General features: G+C 38.5%; 1 protein-coding gene across 9 annotated transcripts in view; it reads right to left on the reverse strand.

The window, feature by feature from the left end:
* The window catches only part of DLGAP1 (DLG associated protein 1), a 404,716-nt gene that overhangs the window by 103,207 nt on the left and 277,170 nt on the right, over positions 1 to 24,339 (reverse strand). For all 9 annotated transcript variants that reach the window (XM_068191544.1, XM_068191537.1, XM_068191551.1 and 6 more), the window contains one exon: positions 19,355 to 19,569. In XM_068191544.1, coding sequence (XP_068047645.1) covers positions 19,355 to 19,569 — 215 coding nt within the window. The remainder of the gene's footprint in view (positions 1 to 19,354; positions 19,570 to 24,339) is intronic.

A 24,339-nucleotide genomic window follows, 5' to 3' on the forward strand; every position in this document is an offset into this window, starting at 1 on the left:
ACTCATCTAAGGGGATGAGTTCACCTTCTTACTTCTCTGAGCAATAGCCCTATGTCCAAATGAAAATCTGAGGCAGCAAGATTCAACACAAGGCAAAGCATGCTACCTACCAAATGCTGTGAGTATAATATGTGCTGGTGGTGACTATTTTCTCTCCTCTTCCCTCTTGATGTGGTAATTTTGAATGATCATGTATGCCCCTCTTATTAAGTGGCTACTTCATTATTCTCCATTTTAGCTGTTTTGTATTTGAAGAACACCAAGCAGTTTAAAATGCCTGAAGAGAAGTCTGCCTTTTCTTCTTTTATAAACAAGTGCTTCTCACTTAGTACATTTTGTTTCCCTGCAGACACCTGGATTATGGTGACTTGAAATAGGATCCAGCTACTCCTGAGGCTCAGGGGTTAGGGTGTGGTAAAACAGAGCAATGAGCTCCTGGATAACTCTACAGTCATTTTCTCAAGGTGAGTCTGGATAAGTACAGGTTGGAGCTCAGACATGACTTGCAGCTGTCTCTTTCTGATAAAAAAAGCAAAGATTTTTGGGGAAACTGGCTAAGATAAAACCCTGCAATTTCTCCTGTCATACCAAAGAAGCTAGAAATAGTAACTTTTAATCTATGTTTTTATTTAAGGTAATGTCTGGATTGCAAGTAATACAAAAATTATGGTATGCAGTAGAGTTTCTGGAAAATTCTTTACTGATAATCCGGGCAGAAGTCTGCTGCTCTGGGGATTTTCTCTTTTCTCACTGATCTTACAAAGCAAAAGCAATAGCCCAGGAGCAGGGAGAATTTCTCTCCATGTAACTTTACCAGAGCTATTCCTCAGAGGAAAAGAAGAAGCTATCACTTTCCCTTCAGATGCTTTTCCATCAAAAGAAAGTCCTCAAAACAAGCCCAGCTAATTCCAAACCCCCAGTTATCAACATATATTTTAATATTATCTCTTTCCATTCCAAAGTCTTTCCAGTTTTGTTCTGTAGTAACTACAAAAGGAATTGTTTGCTGTTCTGAGATACAACATAAGGTGATAACCTGTTATTTCAGGTATATATGTAGTGGTCTGGGCAAGTTGTGTTGCCAGTGCTCCTATAAACAGGGCCAAAGCACTAAATATCTGAAGGTCGAAGTCTGAAGTCAATATCCATTATAAAAATCTTCTGATAAACAGAAGTTTGTTGGAAAAATGTGAAATAATGCTTAACACACACTTTTAGACTTTTTTGCCTCTTTATAAAAAACCCCAACATATACTTTCTGTGTTATAGGATGTTGTTGGGCCAAACTTGTACAGAATAAACCCTGATAAAGTAGAACTGATTTTATTTTTGAGCATAAGAGAACCAAAGAAATAAATGTCTTAAGAAATCTTCATAATAATGCTAAGTCCTGCTTGGGACTGAAAGGGATCTTTTTTTTGCAATTCTTTAAAATAGGTATTATTTTAAAATAGGTATTATTATTTTAATCCTCTGAACCAGAAATACCCTCAAACCTTCATTTAGGTCTGTTAGTAAAGGAACGGACAACCAGTTATCATGTCATTCATCACACTGTCAGTGTCAAGTACAATGATTAAGATGGAGGAAACGAGAAAGTAAAAAGTACTTCCAAAGAGTGGATGCCCTTCAGGGTTGTGGAACTCCAGAAGGCATGTGCAGCTCATTTTAAAGGAAGAAATCATTAAGCCCTGAGGAAGTCAGGTAGCTTCTTGACCTGTAAGAGTAGGCATTCTTAAGTATTTCCAAATATACTTTTGAATTTAATTTCCATACTTGGAATTAAAATATATGGTTTACTGAATTGGTACACTACTCTTTTCCAATGAAAAAATAAAGGAAAAAAATTTAAAAAGCGCAAATGTCTGCGTTTGCATTGAAGGGGATAAAGCTCGTTCAATACTGATTTCTAGTGTGCTCTCTATCCCATCTAAACCACAAAACAAACACTTGGTGAATGAGTTAAAAGAACAACCCCCCTTCTTTTCAGGACGTAATATACACGGTATATTATGTTGAAGGATACATGGTGAAGCTGAAGATGGCCTTTGGTCTTGCTCAGAAGATGAAAATACTTGGATATCTATGCTTTTGATTAAAACACCATAACAGAAAAAAACCCCAACACAATAAAAAACAGCCCCCAAAACTCCCTCTAAATTCTTCTGGATAAATATCATCTGCTGACATTTAAAACTACAAGCAATTGATGGTTGCTCATGGGTTCAGATTTCAGTGTGGACTGAAATTTGCTGTGTGACCTGGAGGAGAGGTAATACAAACCTCATCCTCACAAAATATCCTACATGTGTCAGTACTTCCCTATAGCACCTCTGTAGCTGTGGGTGGCTTTGTGATGCTGAACTAAAGTCAGCAAACATAACTGAGCTTCTTTGATGGAAATTAATAGCAGCACCAAATTTTTATTATATTACTGGAAGCTAAGGTCACAGAACAACTGAAATGGTAATCTTCAGCCCCAGAGAGTGATATTGTATATAAAGCAGAATACCTGGTTAATCAAGACTAAAGAATGTTTGGAGTGATGGTCAGAAGATACTTGAGAAGTGGTGTATTTTCTGATTAAAACCATTATTGACTATGGATGGTGATTGGTATGGATATGATATCATCTCAAGTCAATGGTTTTGCTGAGGTATGACAAAACTGCTTGAAAAGCTCTCCAGCCTAATAAAACTTTAGTAACCTCTTGAGAAGTTTAATGCCTAAAATGTCAATTTAAAGTAAATTGTAATGAAACTTGCATTCCTTTCTAAAGCCTCACATCTCTTATGAGGAGAGACAGAATTTTGCCTGAATTTACATAATTTAATTTTGCTATATGAGTAAGTACCCTCTTCCTCAGATGACCTCTTCTTTCATTGGCTGCTGTACATACAGCAGGTATTTTGACTGCTTTTTCACCTTGATTAGGAAAACAACAACATTATGATAACATTAATGCATTTCTCATTGTCAGGATCACTAGGGCAGAGACCTGTGTGATGATGTTTGAACACCAGTATGTCTTCGTGTGCAGGTGGGATGCCACCTTTGAAGGGCTGCTCAGTGTCCTGGGACTCTGGTTTCTCTTGTGATGTGTTAGGTAAGGGCCAATTTGTCAATCCATTGAATTCTGTCCCTCCAACTAAATATATATGGGGGTTGAAACTAAAAAAAAAAAAGAAAAAAATTAGGTTGAGCATTTCAAATCTGCAGCAGCTTTACATTTCCTGGAATTATCCAGGGAGGGATGGGTCAGTTGTTAATTACATGAACATACCTGAGCTGCCTGCTGTTGTATGGGCATGCACTGACACATCCAAGGAGATGGAAGAAGCGCTGGTCTCCTGCTTACTGTCTAAACATAGTGTTGCACCATGACTAGACAAGCTAAGCTGCTTCAAATTCATCACTTTTGCAATTTAGTATACATCAGAGATCAGCTGTGATAAATCACCCTGTTGGACCACAGAAATGCAATAGAACTGGGTCAGCCTTCTTTACCTGACTGCTACTGGGAATCATATAATAAAATATACAGAAGGGATTGGAAAAGCTTGAGAACACTGTAGCGGTGACCTTGAAAAACTGAAAGTCTGGTCAAATAACACAGTCACGGGTGTGTACACAGAGGCACCATGGATTACCCAGCAGGAAGGGATCTGGAGGTCCCTCTGGATTCATCACATTACCTCAGGATGCTAGCCTTAAAAAATAAGTTCACAGTAGCTAAACTAAGGGAATAATTCCTCGAGATGTTAATAAAGAGCTCCACTTACTGTCACTGGAGCCAGCCAGCCACTAGAGGGAGGAATGATCTAGTGCTGCCAATGACTGCTATTTATTATGCTTCTGCAAATCATTATGTTTTCCTTAAAGCTCATCTCATGAGGCTTACAAAACCTTTCCAGTTAAAGGAAAAAAATACCGAGCTTTCACAGGTGGTGAAGAAAGCACACAAACACAAAGTTCAAGGGCTCAAGAAACAGAAAACATACAAAAAAATCTGCGTGTCTCCTTAGGAATATATTCTGATTTTCATAGCTCAGATTGTTAAAAAGAGGTCCCGTTTCTAACAAGATGAACTGCAGACCTGATTTTCAATTAATTAGGATTCACAGGGCAATTAAATTTCATAGCATTCAGCATATCATTAACAAAAATTCCAGGATTGAAAGCTTTTTTATGTGCCTTTTGTGATTCGAAGTATTTTTCCTGGTGACCAGAAAGGGCAGGTCAGTACTGGAGTTGAAAAAGGTATTTTCCTTCTGTACAGAAACCAGCAACTTGCTAAAAATGTAACTTCCATATTCTTTAGGAATAAAGCTATTTGAAAGTAGAAACCAAAGAAAAGCCCAACACAATAACACACTCTCCGTGGTTGCATTGCTAATCTTGTGCCTTTCACTCCAGATTACTATGCTAAACATCCATTTATAGCAGGAAGGAAGCAATTTGGATATGTGAAACAGGTTTTTGTATGTAGAACTATTCACTATTCACTGATAAGAAGATATTCAGTAACAGGAAAATGCTAAGTAAAATTAAAAAGTTGCTTTTATCTGAAGAAAAGAAAGTAGTTAATGAGATAGGTAATTGCTAGATGTTTAGCAGGTCAAATCTTAGAGTTTTGCTAGAGGTCTGTCAATGGAAATGTCTGAGTCACATTTTCTTCCTCAACTTAGACAAATTCTGCTAAGTTAGCAGGCCCAGTTCTGTCTTTCCAAACAGAAAAAAAAAAAACAACCAAGCTTAAACTAAGCAGAAAAAACTTTTTTATAAAAAGACTGTGGAAAGCTCATGGATAATCTAGTTTTGAGTGCACTAAGAGTTTGGGATGTAAGTAGAAAACTGCTCCTCCCCTAGCCCTTGTGGGCTTTACTGTGCCTGGCTCTTGTTAGATAATTAGGCTGTCATCAGTGTAGAACCATTGGTGCTGCCGTCTACCCTCTCCAAAGAAGAGAAATCAGGAGACAATATGTCAGAAATGAATCTTTCCCACAGCCTTCCAAATGGCTTTTCCTCAGAAAATTCACAGATTTTCCAGGAATAGTTGCACACAGAGCATACAGTGGGAACCCTCTCCACTCAACCAGACTTTGATTTTCAGTGTGTGGTGAGCTTGCTTCTCTTGCAGCACACACCATGGCAGCTCAGGCTCTGAAAAGTACTAAAATATCTTTTCCTAGCTCTAAAGGCCTTCCCTATGGAAAAAAAATAGAAAAGAAAAAAGGCATTTTAAGATTCCCTTCTGCTATAGTGTGAAGAGTAACAAAACCAAAGAAAATTTATAGAAGAGTGGGAAGCTGTGTGTTAGCGTATGTGGGCAGGTCATGGGGGAAAGAGGAGATGTACAGCCAGCTGAAGGGCAGCATGCCCCCTGTGAGAGTATCTGAGCCACCTCTAGGACATAGGTTAGCAGTGGCTGTGGGCTGCATGGTGGTAAGAGATGGGAGGTTTGTCAAGTCAGGAAAAGATCAGACCTACAAGTTTCAACAGACACAGCTAAATGCAACATTGCTTAGTGTTACTGCTGGGAGTAGCTTGCTCCCCTCTGGGCTTTCACATGGCAAAGGGTGTGTGTGGTAGTCTGTTGTTTTACAGTTTGTTCTTCTGTAATAAGTTTTAAATATTCCTTGTTGTAAGTTTGTAGTGGTTCATTCCATGTACCCCATTTGGCTTCCCTAATGGTTCAGTCCTGAGTTGTTTACCCCAAGATTTTCCCACCAAGTGTATGTCAATACACCTGCCAATCTCCTTGTACCTCCTTTGTTCCCTTCTGGAATGTTCCCTGTCCTTCATCCCCTCCTCAAAGATTGGGGTGCAAGGTTTGCTCCTTCCCCTTGCTGGCTTCTATTGGATAGCCCTTACCCTGCACTCCTCCCCTAATGCCTTCCTATTGGTAAAAGGTTGTGTCTTCCCCTTATTCCTGTTTCTCCTTAAAAGCAGCTTTTTGCCCTCAGTTACTGTCACTTGTCTCTGAATCCTCTGGGGAATAAAACTTCCTTGGAACTCAAACAAGTGACCCCTCTCTATTCCTTTGCCTCGGTGTCTCGAATTGGGTTGCTGCTGTGTTCCCCAGCCACAGCCGTCTGCTGCAGGGAGCTGCGAGCCCCTGCACTCACTGCCACCCAGGGGGACTCAGTAGAGATTGGGGGGCGGCCGCTCTTGTGACTGCACGCCGGTGTCAGGGAGTGAGCTGGCTGGGGAACATCTTCCCTGTGACCACAGCACGAAGATACACGTGTGTACACAGAGGCACCATGGATTACCCAGCAGGCAGGGAGCTGGAGGATGCTAGCCTGAAAAAACAAGTTCACAGTAGCTAAACTAAGGGAATAATTCCTCAAGATGTGCAACAGGTGGAAGGAGAGAAAGGAAGCACAGCTGAGGAAGAATTACAAGAACTGACCTTTTTACTCCTTGGTGGGGTCTTGCCAGCCTCTGCAGTTCTTACTCTGGCAGGGAAGCATGAGGATGGTTTAACTTCTCCCTATGCTGTGCCTCACTGCTCACGCAGTATGGTGGGGCTCTTCCCAGACATCTCAGTGAACACTAGGAAATGCCGCCACAAGCCTCTCTACATGAGCACAAAACAGGAGCCAAGAGCAAGGGGACAATGACTAACATTGACTGTATACCATCTCTACAGCCTCATGAGAAGGTTCTGTAATTGTTGCACTAACTGTAATGAATCAATCCTTGTGGCAACCTGACAAACAGGAGGTGAGTGCCATCACCCCTTTTTGCCCAGGCTGGAGGCACACGGATAACCGTGCCTGGAATGCGGCCAGGCAGGGAACAGCAGCAGTGGGATGTCCTTGGCCCCTGTTCCCGAGGGCATAGCCTCTTGCCATGGAGGCACAGCATGCCGGTATGGGGGACACACTCTCCCACCTCTCTGCTCCCCTCTGGCAGAGAAAGGGGCACGACACCAGAGAGCCTTGCAATTTTAGTCCTTCATTTTAATTGCTCAACTGATCCGCCCCTTCCCTAGGGGAACAATTCAAGCCAGGCTCTCATTCCAGGTGCACCCATCAGGCTCTTTTTCGACCTGAGAAACACCATACAGCAAAATCATACCTTAGAGTGCTCCTGAACTGTAATTAACCTTAGTGTATCATTTTTCTGGAAGAGAAAGCAGTTAAATTTGTCTGAATTCAAAAGGACTTGGAGGAAGAGTGGCAAGATAATGTTTTTTTTAACAAGCAGCTTGATTAATTCATGGCAGAAGTTATCGTCCCATTGTGTTGGGTAGGAGGCAGACATTTAAAGCCTCTTATCAACTTTGTCCAGGGGAGAAAAAACCTCTATAGATCAGCTTTTAAATATTACACTTGAGACTTGTAAACAACCCACTGCAGAATCCAGCACTGAGGACCCAATTACACAGTATTCCCATGGGCTGTCAGAGAAACAGTCAACAACGATTTTTATGTGTCTTATTCCTATTAAGTCTCATGCCTTGGGGAGAAAAACTAGTGTTTATTTAATGAATGTTGCATACCTCCCCATGGACCATGAAGCCATCCCAATGGATATCTCAGGCCTTTACTGGGGGCAGTGAGTAGCCCCAGGAGAAGGGCAAGAGATTTACATTAATCTCAGATCTAACCTGGATTACATCTAACCTTCCCATTCTGGCTGGCTGCAGTGCTGCCCATTATAGAGGCATTGAGGGAGTAACTGTGAGATATATGATAGCACAATATAAGCTGTAGAATTCAACCCAGAAGTAAACTTTTATCTCTGTCTGGCTACTAAACAGGATTAATTTTACTTTTCATCTCTAGGAATATAAATATTATGACAAGGGTTTCAATTTTTAAAAAAAAAATATAGTTGAAAATGTTGTAAAAAAGGCTTGCAAATAAATCTCAAAAAATTTAATTCAGAGTTCTTTGTTTTACCTTACATGTCAGTTTTACTTCATCCTCTTTTTTAAACATACTCCTTAAAAATAAAGAACCTTCCTCTATGTATTATTTACTATTTTGTATTTTGCACCTGGTTTAAAGGATTTACATAAAATAAAATACATAATCTGGGAACATATTCAGAAGAAGAATCTCTACAACATCAGCATCAAACTACAGCCCTATTTTTAAAGAGACAGCTGTTCAAGTGATTCATTGTTTGTATGAACTTCAAATGGATTATTTTATTATTCTTAGGGCTGTTGCCCTTAGGGAAACGAGTTACATTAAATAACAAACTACCATTATATGGACATACTGATTCCAAGTACAGGGGAAGAAATATAGTCATAACAGGCAATTTCAGTAGAAAATGCGGGCTTGTCCGTATTCTGCCAGAGGCAAAGCACTCGGATGGATACCACAGTCATCACAGAGATATAAGGAATCTGATTAGCTTCTCTGGAGAAGGAACAATTAGAGCTGATAGGATAAAGCCTCCTCGGTGCTCACGTGTGTTTGCACAGGGATCAGTGTGCAATGACCACCTGACCGCTGGCCAGTGACAAGGGCACCTCAACTGCCGGGCTGTGGTCCTGAGCCACTGCAGCAAATTCTGTCTGGAGAAATGGAGCAGGGAGCAAACCCATTGCTGAAGAAATCACTCCAAAGATAGCTTGAAGCATGACTGAGTGCAGCTACCCACCACGTGTATGGTGGCAGCAATGAAGGACCAAAACTGAAGGAAGACAGAGCTGTTTTCAACACAAGCTGCACACCTCCCCAGTGAGAAAGGATGCAAAGAGAGGGATCCAGGAGTGCTAACAACAGACTGGCTCTAGTCAGGACTAGAAAGGACAGGACAAGAAACTGTGGGATGAAAAAACTCTGAAAGACTGATAAGAATGATTTTAGTAACTACACTAATGAAAAACAAAAATTAAATGACCACTGATGAAATTCTAGCGGAAAGATGTGTAAGAATCAGGGTTATAACAAATGAAAGCAGAACAAACTGCTAGGTACTGATTATTTTCAAAGTGTGAAACTCATAATAAAAGGAAATAAAATAAGCAGTGAGGAGGTGGAAATATAGAAATAGTTGATAGGACATTTGTTCACTGAGTGAAGGGACAGTGACTGTAATTGTGCTATTCTTCATGCAAATCTTGTCTCTTTTAATGAAGAAAGGATACTTAGCTAAGTAGAGGTTTATAAGACTATGAAGAAATTACTTATTAAAAAAAAAAGAGAAAAGGGACAATAGAAATAGTAACGTAGTGCTGACATTCATTCCAGCCACTGTTAGTCTAACATCTTATTTATGAATAAGGCATCATCCACTCCCTGTCAATTCAAACTTGTTCATCACAGGTAAATAGCAATTAATTCGTGCCCTAAGTCAAAGGATCTTTTTGTAGGGGGCAGGGAAGTGGTGGAGGACAGGAAGTAATAGATAGAGAGTTACCTCTGCCAGAAATGACATCTTACCCAACAGCACATGACTGAACAACTGCAGTGGAACAGCCTGACTCACCAGAATTTCAAACAAGTCTGAGCAACACATCTCTGCCAAAGCCCTGTTGTCTCACAGCTCTTGCAGCCACATGGCTGACACGAGTCCAACATGTGCGAGGCTGGAATCCTTGGCTAGAGATTTAGATTGGACCTTACTGACAAGGCATTGCCAGCGTTTCTGAGATTTCTCACATTTTTTCATTTCAACTTCATAAGGATGGTTTAATGGCATGTTGGTTACACCCCACTAGAATAGAGAAGAAAAGATCTATTCAAAATAGAAATTGTCTTCCCTTAAAATTTCATCTTTTATAAATATAAATTTATCATTTCTACAAACATAACTATTATGTGATGAAGCTACAACTCAGTTGATGAGATAGACAGCATTTCACCCGGAGTGTTTCTAAGTTTTCTGCATTATGTATTTATCCTTATTTTTGAGATTTATGCAAAGTTCAGAACCAAATTATTTCTTTAAAATAATAAATAACCGTGAACAGTTTTAGGACTAACCTAAGGAGGACTACCTCCCAAAAATAGCTTCTCAAGGTTTCCTTTCAAGCATGGAGTAATGAAGGCTTAGCACATATTTGCTATAGCAATTGTCATGTATAAAACAAGAGAGGTTTATATGCTAGTTCTGAAATCTCCTGAGATTGCCTTCAGCATGATACATCACTGTCACAGTGCAGAGATGCACAGACACAGCTCAAATATGTCTGCCAGCCCAAAATTACTTGAAGAAAGAGAAGGATTTGGGTGCTGTGGATGTGGCTGCTGGCGTTTGGGGATGACAAAACCAGTTAGTCCTTTCTGCAAGTGCTTGCTGGAGGCAAAGCTGCTGGGCAGCTGGGGTCCAGGCTGGTTGGTAGCACAGCCCTTCTGGAGGGGAATGGGAAGTTGCTTTATAGCTCAGCTGCAGATGGAACCACAGAAATCTCTCACAAGAACTCAGTAGCTGTTTCAAAGGTGCTTTCAACAATTTTTTTTCCCACAACAGCAAATGAAACCGTGACTGTATGGTGGTTCTCTGCCCTTGTGGTGTACAACGAGTAAGAAAGCCGGCACAATGTAAAAAAGCCTTTAAGGATTTTCCCTCATTTCCACACTTCTAAAAAGATTTATACCTTCTTTAGGAGGAGAGGAGATTTTAAAAAGTCAGGTCTCTTCAGATGAACTTTCATTCACATGTGTCACAGGGAGAACAGTTGTATTTGATGCTGCATCAATTACAGGGGCCATACACTTTCTTTGCTGCCCCATGCTCCCACTCTTCACCCCGCATCCAAGCCAGCAGAGAATTACTAAATTAAACTGAAAGTTGCTCTATCTTAATAGTAATACAAGCACAAAAAAATTGAAGAAACAAATAACTGGGTATCAACATGTCTTAGATAGTAATGGTATTTTTATTCAAAAGTGCAGAACAAGTTTTCACCTTAATCTCTCTTTCTCTCACCCTAATATGATGCAGATTAACAGAAGATCCCAAAGCATGTCAGCAGAAACACTGTCTTGTACTTTCACATTAAAACTAAAGCAACACTATTTTAACTTCTTCCATTTTTAATCTGAAAGAGTTCCACCATTTCACAGTGAAAAATGGTTGCACTTCTAGCTGATCAGAATAAAAAATTATTATGAATAATTAACTTAATTATTGTTGCCTGTTTGCTTGTCTTGCTATGTAGAACATTAAAGACTCCGGACTGATTTTTTTTGCAAACGCACATCTCTTTTTATGCCTGTGCATTTTCTGCATGGCAGGTTCAATACATCAGCTGAGCTCCCCTCAGCAAACTAAAGCAGATAGCACAAGATCACATACCAAGGGTCAAGCATGGTATGGCTGGCAGCGGTGGGAACATGATTTCAAAATGCTAGCAATGAAATAATATTTAAAGAACATGAAAGAATTGCACAGCACTGCTGTGGGTGTGATATCTATATTTGCTGTTCAGCAGCAGGCCTTCAGGAATAATTTGGTCCTGATGGGAGTTTTATTTTTACATTTAAAAAATAAGTTAAGGAAAGGAAGTAAGAACAGTGACAGTGAGTATATTCAACAGTCTGAGAAAGACAGACAGAGAATCAAAAAAGATAGGTCTGGAGGGGTCTTCAAGAGGTCATTTGGTCCCTCCTTCCACCCTAAAGCAGGATCCGCAATACCTAAATTTGTTCTGACAGACATTTTTTACCCTTTTCTTGAAAATGTCCAGTGAAGTGATTTCTTTTGGCAATCAACTCCCACGCTTAACTATCATTACTGCTAGGAAAATTTTCATAACATATAGCCTGTGTATGCCTTGGCAGTCTTTTTTTTTTTTTTTTTTTTTTTTCCCTGCCTCCACTGGACATTATTAACTCCTTTTCTGAGGCAGCATTTTAAGTATGTGGGAAGAAGTAGGGCTAAAAATAAAGAAAACTGAACACGTTTGCACATAAACATGCATGTTGGCTCTGTAAACACTATACACTGAAAGATATGGCTGGAAATCACATTTTGGTTCAGTAATTATCATTGCTTTTCTTAACACAAGCCCTAGAAGTGCCCATTTGATACATGAAGTGCAATGATAAGCTTTGCTTCTTAAGAGACAACAGTGTTACCTTGCATTCATCAGCATCATTTGCTGTAAAATGCATAACTGTTTCTAGGATTTAACTGAGAGAAGCTAGGATGTTGGAAGTCCTTTCATCTGTAGCTATGTTCCATATAAAGCTAAATCTTGTGTAAAACTGAAGCAGATGACTAGACACAGGACAAGGATTTTCATGTCTGCAAATAAGAAAATCATCTAAATGAGGTTGCTGCTTTTCTTTTACAGATTACTGACTTCCATTTTTTTTTTTTTTTTTGTAATATTGCCAAAAAATCACATTTTGGCTAGAAAATGATAGGCTTTTGCTTTTTTTGCCAATGTTTATGCCTGGAGAAGAGAATGCTCTGGGGTGACCTTATTGCAGCCTTTCAGTACCTAAAGGGGTCCTACAAGAGAGCTGGAGAGGTAATTTTTACCAGAGCTTGTAGTGATAGGACAAGGGGGAATGGCTTCAAATTAAAAAAAAAAAAAAAAAAAAAAAAAAAAAGCAAGTTTAGAGATTAGATTGGATATTAGGAAGAAATTCATAACTATGCCTGTGGTGAGACATGAGAAGAGGTTGTGGATGCCACATTCCTGGAAGTGTTTAAGGCCTGGTTGAACACGGCTTTGAACAGCCTGGTCCAGTGAAAGGTGTCCCTGTGCATGGTGTGGAGGGGTTGGAACTAGATGATCCTTAAATTCCCATCTAACCCAAACCATTCTATGATTCTATGGATATTCTTAAGCAAGTTAATTGTAACAGTATGATTGCCTCAAATTTCAGCAAGTAAAGGTAAAAGTACAAGTGGGACAATAACAACAGAATACATCACAGATTACAACAAAATGCTCACTTCTCATGTCAGAGAAACAAGAAATAATATTTATACAAATATGGTGATACTGACATAACAGATCATATGTAGCTAGGTGTGGACTAATAGAAAGTTAGGTTTTACAATGTGCTAAGCAATGACTGCTACCAGTGAGACTGTAATATCTAGGGAATCTGTTTCATTGCAAGATAAACTGGTGGGGATCGTCACAGAAATAGAGAGGAGGAGTGTTCATCCTACCCATGTCCTGGCCAGTGAAATGTAGGGATGTCACTTCTGTGCTGTAAAGGCATCCATACCTCTGTGTATGGGGGGCACAAAACTCTGAAGGGAAGCTGCTGTGGGGCACCAGATTTCTCCCATGTCCATCAGTGATACTATGCCTTAACTGACTGAATGTGCTTTATAAATCCCTCACTAACAACTGTTTATTAAAAGCTCCAAGCTCAAAGTTCCTCCAATAAATCAATATCCTCTCTTCCTTAACTATCATATAGACAAAACAGATGTCAGCTGCCATAAGGAAACCGTTGGCTCCTGAAGTATGCCCATGTACTACTTCAAAATAAATATATTTTTCATTGTCTTTCCTTTAAAATTTTTTCTGACTTATAAATTATTCACTGAACTTAATCATACTTGACACACAAGCCTGAAAAGTGAGAAATACATCCAACAGCTTCTGCCTAGTTTCCAAGAGAAGGGATTGCAATAGTATGAATAAAAACTAATATATCATGCATCAGTGATTGTGAGCTGGGAAAGTTACTACCTAGGCCAGTAATAGTTCCAGAATACTTATGTTCCTCACGCTGTATGTCCAAAGCACATGGAGAAGCTTCTGTCTCTTTAGTGCAAAATTAAAATAAACTCCCTGTTCAAGAAAAAGAAACAAACACACCTCAAGGAACATGGAAACAATTCCTTTGCTAGCTACAAGTTTGACAAAAATGAAAGAGACTGCAACATGAAACAATTACACCAACTGTACTGAAAACATACTGTAAAACACTAGTAAAAGATTAATCAGACTTATTCCTTTTGTACTAATTAGCAAAGTCATTGTTCCCTAATTGGAAGTCTCTCAGCAAGAAAGAAAATTAATGAGCTTCCCTGCATGTGTCTAAAAATATTCACCATAATGAAAATGTGGTATTGCACCACCTCTCCCTTCCCCCTGCCTGTGATCTGGATCACATCACTTTAGCAGAATGAGGACACCACCTCATTAAAAAAAAAAAAAAAGAAAAAAGAAAAGAAAAATAAGAGCGCTTTTGTTTATATGACACTTTTTTTTTCCCTTGGATATTTTGGCATATATTATAGTACTATAGAAACACCTCAAAGTTAAATAGGCACTCATCCCCAAGACTGAGATGGTTTTCATACCTAGGGATTTATGATGTGCCGTATGGTGAAGTGTAGTGTAAGGACATCAGCTCAAATGACAGAACAGCCTGGGCACTGTTTCAGGCTAAAATTATCCATACAACCATTGTAATTTCCCTCAGTGCAGACACTTCCCAAGGATCACTTTTAGGAGGTCCAGGGGATTTTCTATCTTCAAATATGTCTTATACTAAGTAACAGTGGAGTGGTTTGATTTTCCTTCCAAGTCATCCAAGCAGAGTTGGTGCTGCAACTCTGTCAAGATTTGGTTAGTAACACAGGCTGACTCCAGCTTCGTGGTTTGTCCTCCAGGAACTGACCTGATCAGTTCTCAGGGAGGTGATGTGAAAGTCTGAGTTCAGGATGCGTAAGTCAGATCTCTCTCTTTCTCCTTACTCCCGTCACTGCTACTGAGCTTGCTTACAGATTATACCACTTAATTGAGCTTGATAAGTTATTGTGATTTGGTTTTCAAAACAATTTTGTCTCCAGATTCCCATAAACCTACAAGTAAAAAGTACTTACACTATTTGTATTAACACATAAAAATATAAATGTGGGTGTAAACAAATAACATGCCCCTATTTTGAGATTTTTTTTGAATGTCTCTGATAAACTTTAAAGATAGGAATTGTTTGGTTTATTTGAAGTCCTCTATGCAGTAAATTATAGGAACAGATGCAACTATGATGGAATTTATATAGAATAATTCTTTACCATGGGATATAAAAAGGAGAAAAGTCTAATGATTATAGGCTCACATACTCTCTTCATCATCAGTGGTGAAACTTGGTTAAAAAGGGATTTTGGTGTTTATAAGTTTCTCCTAACCACAGCTGACTTGAAAAACATCACAGGCCTAGTAAAATACCTTGAAAATAAAGATTTGCTAAGAAAAATCCCTCATTTCTGTTCTTCCTTCTATCCTTTTTACGTAAGTTCTACAAATGCATCTACAAAGTATCAAGATCATAAAAATTTTCAATTCACTAGTGATCACAGAGTACAACTTATCTCAGAAAAAAATTTATGTGATCAAATATGAGTTCAAAAGAAAAATTCTGCAACTGTATTTAACCCAAAATCCATGTCTAAAAATAAACTGCCGTTAAGTTTTGTAATATTTTACAAAACCCCCCTCCAAACAAACAAATGAATAAACAAAGCTCTCAAATAAAAGTTTCAAATGGATGGAGTCCCCACAATAGCAGCAATAAGGAGTTAAGAAGCATAATTTGAAATCTGTATTTTAAGCAGTGAGTATACCTGCAGTGGAGAAGAGGAAAGGGGGAAAATGAAGTAGAAAACCTGTGGTGACAGGATTGATCTCTCAGCCTTCTTGTCCTCAACAGAGCGTTCCAGTCCCTTCCATATTCCTTTTTAGGCTGGGAAAATGCTGCCATGTTATGCCTTGTGCTGACCCACCAGATACTTTGCCCATGGTCCTTCAAACAAACAAAAGGGATGTCTGCAGATCCTTCTTTTCCTTATCCAGCTACAGATCTTGATAAAGCTTTCTGGAGCTTAATATCTTTCAGATTTCAGTCTCTCTAGCAAACTTGGTTATAGTTGGCCAGTGGATTTAAGAGTTACTGGCAGCTGGAGGTGACAGGTTGGCATGCAGACAACAATGTAATTGCATACTTTTTATCCTAATAAAAACCATGCTAAACATAATCAAGGTAGATATAAATAGTGAGGGATTATGTCCTGAATCAAGCTCAGCTGTAACAGAATTGTCAGTTATCTGCCACCTGCACCGTCTTTGGAAGTTTACTAACCGGTCCATTTTCAATCTGCCTACAAGTGAAAGATAAACTTTTGCCACTTATTAGGAATGGCAAGAAAATACCACTTTTTTTTCCAGCTGAATCAGTTCATCTAGACTGTGAAAGCTTAAACACCAAGAGCATACTGCCAGCAAAGACAGAGAAAAAAAAATCTGCTTACTTCCTGATAGGATAATGAGAATGCAGCAGCGGAGGTGTGTATTTCAAAATCACAGCAAGCTGTGCTTTATCCAGAATGGTACCACAGCATTTGACACATGTGCTGTAAGCACATGGAAACCATGGCAATGGAGGAAAATGGTAGGAGGGAGATTGTACAGTATGGCAGGGAAAAATTCTCGGCAAAACCAGGAAAATAAATTTGTATTATGTAAAGGAGATATGACACAATTGTGCTGTTCAAAGGTTATTCCTTATATAAAAAGAAACACTGGTAATAATGAAAATACTTTCTTAGAAGAGTAGGTGCATGAGCAATGGTAGGTAGGTAGGTGGGAGGAACAGTGTGGGTTGTAAGACCAATATTAGACTTAAAGGAGTCAGAGAGGAAAAGTCCCAAAAGATGAAAAAAATCACCTCAAAAACAACAGTGAAAGCAAAAGGGAACATGTTTTTAAGTTGTTTGCTCTGCCAGAAATGAAAGTGCAGCCAACTAGAGACTGTATACACCAAACTAAGAAAGGGAGTAGCAGAAAGAAATGCATCAGGAAGATCCATGACAATTACTGCTGTAGAAACACTGATTTCACAGCGGGCTTTGTTCTTCACGAACAGAAAAAAACCCATAATTAAAGGAGTGAAATACCACTCAGCTTTAGGGTGTTAATAATACCCTTCGAGGTCAACTAGAAGGTCCAATAGTGACAGTAAAAGGCTGCCTGCTGCCTAGAGCAGGCTTTGGCTCATTTCCACAGAGCTCTTATTCAGGTGCAAATTGAACCCAAGTCAACAGCAAGCCAAGGAAATAACTTGTTATCAGACATCACACAATCGCTTGATGACCTATATTCAGTGAGTTAGGGGCCCCAGTTTAGTCTCTGTCTAACACACCTGCAAAACTCTGACACAACTCTTGGAGTAATCTGGGTAGCCATGGGATGAAAAACGAATGTCATTGTGAAGGTCAAGTCACACTACTAAGAAAGTATGAAGATGTCTGCAAACAAAGACCTAGTTTAACAGAAGACTTCAATTCCCAGAGCAAGCACTCAGCTGTTTCTCTTAAAACCCCCAGAAAGCACCATGTTCAGCAGAAAGTAATGAAAGCACTGCAAAATTATGTATTATACAAATTGTCTCTGAAAGAGAAAAGTTTCTCAGAAAGATATATTTCTTTAAAATATCAGCATAGATTAAAAGAAATAATTCTATTTCATCCCAGTTTATGCTGAAAAGCCATTGAAAAAGGAAAATTATTTCATGCTTTCTCTTCTTTTTTGTTTTACTACCATTTACCATTTTCCCTTCCTTCTTCTACCCCATGATTTACATCCTACTTCTTCACAGCTCCTAAACTTACGTGAATTTTACAGAGTGCAGCTTAAAATTCAGCACATTCCTAAAAGCTTTCCCAAATAGGAATGGATTAAAAAACATGGGAAATGAAGTATTTATACAAGCACTTTGCTGAATTAAAATTACTTGAAAGCTAAAAGCTTTGCTGCCTGGCACCTCTGGTCTGACATGCTCCACAGGTGAACAGTGACATGCAGGACCTTTGATTTTTCATAAATCTATATTTTTTTTGCAAATCTTGTCTCTACAGAGAACAGAAATGACCAAGTGCAAATACACTCATTGTGATGCATTGTGCTTCACATATACTATGGAACTCTGAAAAGCATGTTTCTAAAAACTCAAATAGAATAGGCTCTGAAAGTGTGCCTGAAAGTGTGTCCATGCATGAAGCATGGCTGGATGGAGTTTGTGGTGGTAAATAACATCCATGTTCACCTTGTTCACAGAGGTTGCAATAACTGATTTCACATGAGGAGTTTTGGCTCAGGAAAGGATATGTTAAAGTCTTCTGGATGATGAAAGGAATCACTGGATCCCTTGAGCAACAGCCAGCTAGATTATGAAAATCCCTGCAGAAGATGAGATTGCTTTCTCCTTTGGTCACTAATAGAAAGACAGAGAAGAAGCAATCCCAGGCTTCCGTTGAGACAAATTCAGGCAGGCTGCTATGGGGAGCTGCAGCAAGCTTGCTTTTTTCTGCTGGCCTATTCATCACTGATGTCAAGAGCATGACATTCTTAACAAGGATCAAACAGTTTTCTCTAAAATCTGTTTCTCAGATAATGTCTCTGGAAAAAATGGGGTAGAGGAGAACAAGGAAGGAGAAGAAATTAATCAGGGAAATGCAGAAGGAGTTTTTTGTCACTGATCATGGATACTAGAAGAGATAGAGATCCTTTCTATATTTTCCTCCCATTTTAAAGCTATAGCCTTCAGCAAGTTATATTAAAATTGGGTTATTTTTGGCTCAGTGAACTATGATTCACTATTATAGCTAAGAATTTTAAAAAAGACAGAAATAATTTTTGATTTTAAATCCACACTATTTTGTTTTATGGATATAATTAATTTTCTTGCTTTAAGGGACCTTTCAATTTTAGAATCAATTAAAATAAAATGTTAATACAAAATTGTCAATTTGTGCTCTTTTCCTGACAATTTGGTGGCTTTTTTAAGAGGCCCAAGTAAAGGCAAAACAAATAGTGGCATTTAAAAAACCACAAACTCATAAGTCCTTTTGGCTAAAGCTTTCATAAACATTTGAAAAAAAAATCCAATTTTGGTTCTCCACAAAATATAGTACAATTCTGAGTGGAAAACATGGGTTTGTCTACTTTCAGATGGCCCTTCTTCTTTTTAATTAAATGTCAGGTTCTTTCTGGAGTTGCAAAGACTGTCTTAGGGTGACTTTCAAATGTTGAGTATATATAAATACACAGTCACACAAAGCTTTTGCAGGCCAAAATTGTATTTTAGCAAAGCATTCAAAGAGCACACCTGCTGTACATACCTGGATGCTCACTCAACACTACCAGGTTAAAATACTTTGCAAATTCATAGTGCAGGTTCCTTTTCAGAATAACATTGAAATACACTCCCAGATTTACTCTTGTTAAGAAAAAAAACCATGCAAAAATAAGCAGGATGGAACACGTTCAAGTACGTTCCTGATCTGGCAGCTAGAAGTAAGAGAAGTAACAAACATAGGAAACAGAAAATTTAAAGAGAAGAAGCAAACATAGAAAATGTATGTCTTAATGGAGAGCTGTAGGTGATACAGAAGAACCTGGACTTACTTTAGGGTGGTAAGCTCGGTAAGGGATGGCTGGGTGGCCTTGAGATAACTCTCTCTTCGTGCAGCAATCTTTGGAGATGGCTTCGGACTTGTGTCTGAGTCTCCGCTGTCATCGTCCCCCATGGCTTTGATGTAACTGCCACTACGCATCCGGCGGCAGGGAATCTCGTCATCTTTTCCTCGTGGAGTGTAGCCAGTCCATTCATCTTGAGGAACCTGAAGTGAGGAAAACAATTCTCTTGTTAGCACACTCCTCCCTGATGTTATTGGTAAGCCACAATAGAGCCATAACAAAAACTCTGATGGCCAAAGGCCTTTTCTTAATCTCATTTGACCATGGGTTGCTGTTGCAATGGAGGCCCACTTCTCACCTTGCATAGGCATAGGGTGAGAACTCCAGCACCTCTGGAATTATTTGCTATTTTCCATTCCTTATCTGGGAAGCTTCTAGCAAACATGCTGACATAGAAGGCTTGGTTAGGCTTAATACTGGACTGGAAAAATCTTGGGTGTTTTCAGCAATTTTCATTCAAAGCCTTTATAAACCAGATCAGAGTATTTTTCGTTCAGCTCAACATATTGAACATCTTTGGGGAAGCACAAAAGCTGAAATACAAATCCCTATATGACAATCTTTTCTGACAGAGTGTACACAAGAATACTCATCAGGATGATTTTGGCTCAAGATACATTTCAAATTAGTGGAGCTATGCACTAATTATCATAAAAATAGGTTTGCAAGTGTGAAATTTTACTACTATTGCTTCTATAACTTAATTTATGCAACTGCAAACTCATAGCTTGCAATGAGCCGCCTGTTGAATTCTGTTAGTCTGAGTGTTTGAGTCCTACGGCCCTTTATTCCCTTCTTTTTCTTCTTCTTAATGATGTGCATTATTTCTCTTGATCTGAAGTCAGTGCTGTCCCTTCTTTGTACTGGAAATCTGGAACAGTGGAATGTGCATTCATGAGATTTTGAGAAATAACAAAGGACAGTCCAAGAGCAGAGTGCTCTTGCCCAGCCACTGTCTCCCTTCCTCTGCTCCTGGAGCTTCTGACCACATAAACCAGCATCCTCCTATTTCCTGTAACTGCAGCAACAATATGCACTGGAGCAGGGTCTTTGAAGCTATTTTGCAGAAACACCATTTTTACCTAAAGGTGAATCTGCAAAAGGGTTTTTTAGTTGAATAAATATTGTATTAGACTTAAATACAAGCAGTTATGAATTTTTAGTTTGCCACTTCTCTGATTCTTCTCAGTGAATCAACTGTTTAAAACAGCCATAGCTATAATGTATAGAAAACCTTATAAGCCACATTAAATAAGTAGGCATGAAACTAGGTTACTAAATTTGTCTTGCATCTCACCTGCCAGAATAATCTTTTCTATGAGAAGTTTGTTTTTCATCAACATTTACCTTCATCTGAGGATCTTGTGAATCCCATTGCAGATTTCAGCTAGAGCATATACATGCCAATTTGTTTAGACAATCAAAACTAAAACATCGGAATGCTTGCTAATGGCTTAGCTGTTGATTCCCACTACAAACATAAGTCTACGTCCAGAGGCTGTAAGGCCTTTCAAATGTTACTGTTAATGCAAATAAATTTTTATGGCCTTTTTATGGACTTCTATCAATCTATAATGCTATAAACGGCAACCCTAAATCCACTGTGCTATACAAAGGAACAAAGATATTTAATGGTCTGAAGCCCACACAAGCTTATTACTAGTTAGAATTAATTAATTATATCATTTTATTAATTAAACTATTCACAGCCTATGTCTTTGTTTCCTGATGATTTCAAAACCCAAGACCTCGCCAACCTTCTTCCTCCATTGATTTTTCTATTCCTGCTTATGACATAATGATTTAGGGCCTTCTTTAAGCTGCCAGGCTCAAATAGTCCTTTCCTCTGGTGTTCTGCTTTCCCCATTCTCCCTTGGTCAAATCCAGCCTCGAAGCTCACTTGGACCTTCAGTATTTTCCTCAAAGGACTGAAGATTTAATCCTGGAGATCTACTCTAGATTGCATCGTTACCAATATTTTTTCTTAAGACCCCCGGTCTTCCTTCTTAGGACTTAGTCATTCTCAAATCCTCCATGTTTTATTTAACTAATTCTTTCCTTGTGCCTTTTAAAAGTAAATTTCCATGTTGTCTTTAAATATCCTTCAGTTAATGGCTCTACAATTCTTATCTTCCATCAGCATGCAAAGTTTGTTGTTGTGGGTTTGGAATTTTTTTGCTCTGTATGTGTGTTTTTTTGTTTTGTTTATTTTAAAATTTATTTTCCTGGGCTACAAGAATCTAAGTTCCTTTAGGCAGGAATATAGTTCTAAGTCCAGTTTTCTTACTGAATGATGACATGCAGAATCGTGCATCTATAGGATATTACTAAATAAATACTCATAACAACACTTGAAATATTCTTCTAGGGAAGGGTAAAGCTTTACTTTAACTAAGACTAAGAGTACCAAGTACTAACAGAATCTGCTGGAAGAACAGGATTGAGTGAACAGCTGTAGTATTTTCCCACATTAGAAAAAAAAAAAAAAAAAAAAAAAAAGGAAGAAGAAACAATATTTCCGTTCTGTGGCTTCTAAGTTTATGCCCAGACACCAGATCTGGAAAGCTGATGCTTTCAAAATGAAGGTAACACTCAGTAGCAGTTTTGATTTTTGATAAAGAGTACAGAGTATTTACATTCCTCCCTTAGCCACTTATGACAGACAGAGTATAACTTTTTTTCAGGTCTTACTCTTGCATTAGTTCTAGGCCTAGAACATCATCAAATAGTGAGCATACAATCTACATTCATACCACCTCTCCCACACATTTTGGAACCTACAGCTTCTGCTTATTGTTGTAAAACCCTGTCTTTTCAAATCACTCATACAAAAAAGAATTTAAGAAAGGTTTACTAAAATCAAGCTCTGCTGACATTTTGATGCCATGCTCAGACTTCAGTCAGCAGTTTAAAACCAGTAATGGTGTATTTCCAATCAGTTTTTGGGCAGCTACTAGATATCGAAGTCAGAGTATGTAGAGAATCTGTGAATTCTCCGAGGAGATGCACTTTGATCTGTTTAATATTTTATTAATTATGCTTTAATTGAAGATCTTTGCTTTTTATCATGAAGATAAATCTGTGAATTATTCTTTAATGCACTAAATAAACTATGTTAGTACATTGTTAATGTCGGTGTCTTTATGGAGAAAAAGTCAGAGGAGATAAAGTTACAATGTTCATACAGCACCCATAATTCCGGCAAGCTGAACACTTGTAGTTTTATTAAGTAATAGATACACTGTTAAATTTAATGCCATAGTTTATAGGGCCAATACAAGTGAGGAGATACAGTTACTGTGGAAACCCTTACTTTGGAATTGTTGAGTTCTGTCATCAATAACGCCACATATAAGTACAAGACCTTTTATCCCAAAGCTTCTCAAAATTACTTAGATGCAATAGGCCAGGTTTTGAATGGTAGTTGCAATGGATTTACCCCAAAACTTTCTATTTACACATGCAAAAACTGTGTACCATGATGAGGTTTGAGTGGATTACCCTAGTCCCTCAATTTATATGATGTGATTGGAAGTTCCCAGTTTGAGCTGTGCTCCTATCAGTGAGGGGAGCAATCACTGAAAAACAACAGCTATGTTTTTAGTAGTTTTTCCAATTTTTAAAAAACACTAGCTGCAGAGAAAGAGCTGAGCTGTTCACACAGAGAACAGGACAAAGCAGCCTCAGTGAGTGACACAAAGCCACTGGCTGGTTTGGGTATTGGAAGTCACCTGCATGCGCAAAACCAAAGGAAATAACACCAATTTCCATTTCCATATTATGGGTTTAAGGGTAAACCCTATATGTGACAAAGAGAAAAAGGATGGCTGTGGTTAAAAAGCCATCCAGATTCAGAGAACAGACTAAAATACCAATCCAGATATGCTTCTTATTTCACAGAACTCACTGAGGAATCCAGAGTGTTTCTACAAACTATCTTACCTGCCTAGACAAAGGTGCAATACAAGAACAATACAAGAATGTAATGGAAATTTGATTAAAAAGCTATTTTAGCTAAAGTTTGACCATGGTTTGTTTTTTTTTTTTTTGTTTGCTTGTTTTTTTAGGTATTTAAGTCTGGTTTGTTTTATTCTAAATATTGTTTTTACTCTTATTGTTTGTTTGTTTACCGTAAAATTTCAGTACATAATTGATTTTGTAGATGAAAATTTGGGCCCAGCTCCCTTTGTCTTTTTTTTTCTTATTTCTTATATCACATTCACTAGAGCAAGAAACCCTGATTTCAGAATTTGGTGTAGGCATCATATAACTGATAAAGAGCATTTTCAGGGTAGACAAACACTTTAGAAGTTCTGTCTCAGCTATTAACAATTGTAATACTTTTAATGAAAGGGTGTCTGTGTCTTACTTGAGTAGGACAAACAACCCTTAAAGCTCAGCCTTTCCTTTCATTTCAGGCAGGTAAAATAATGTCAGTATTTTAATACTGCTTCACCTATAGTCAAAGACCTCAAGCAATACCTACTAAAAGAAGTGACCTGATTTTCAGAGTGCTTTTTTGGTCCCTAAAAAGTATTGGCTGCAACAGACGTGGCTGTAACAGCACATGCAGACAGTGCAGTTCACTGTTGCAACAAAGTGTTGCATATTATGAGAAAAAAGTAAAACATAAAGCCCTCTCCAAAATGCAAACTGAAAAAATAAAATCAATCAGATTATTTCATACATTCTGTTTCTACACATATGGTACTACACATCCTGTAGTTTGATTTCTTCTGTTGGTCTGGAAAAAATGCTGGGAGAAATGTCTGTGTGAACCGCCAGCTCTCTTATTTTTTTCAAGTCAAGGGGTCTGCACAAATGTCCCCACAGGCTCTTACTTTATTTGAATGGCCAATATTATGCCTTGCAAGGTCACAAAAGTGCAAATGCACTGTATCTTCTGCCTTCAA

Source organism: Anomalospiza imberbis, chromosome 1, assembly GCF_031753505.1.
Source record: "Anomalospiza imberbis isolate Cuckoo-Finch-1a 21T00152 chromosome 1, ASM3175350v1, whole genome shotgun sequence".
NCBI lineage: Eukaryota > Metazoa > Chordata > Aves > Passeriformes > Viduidae > Anomalospiza > Anomalospiza imberbis.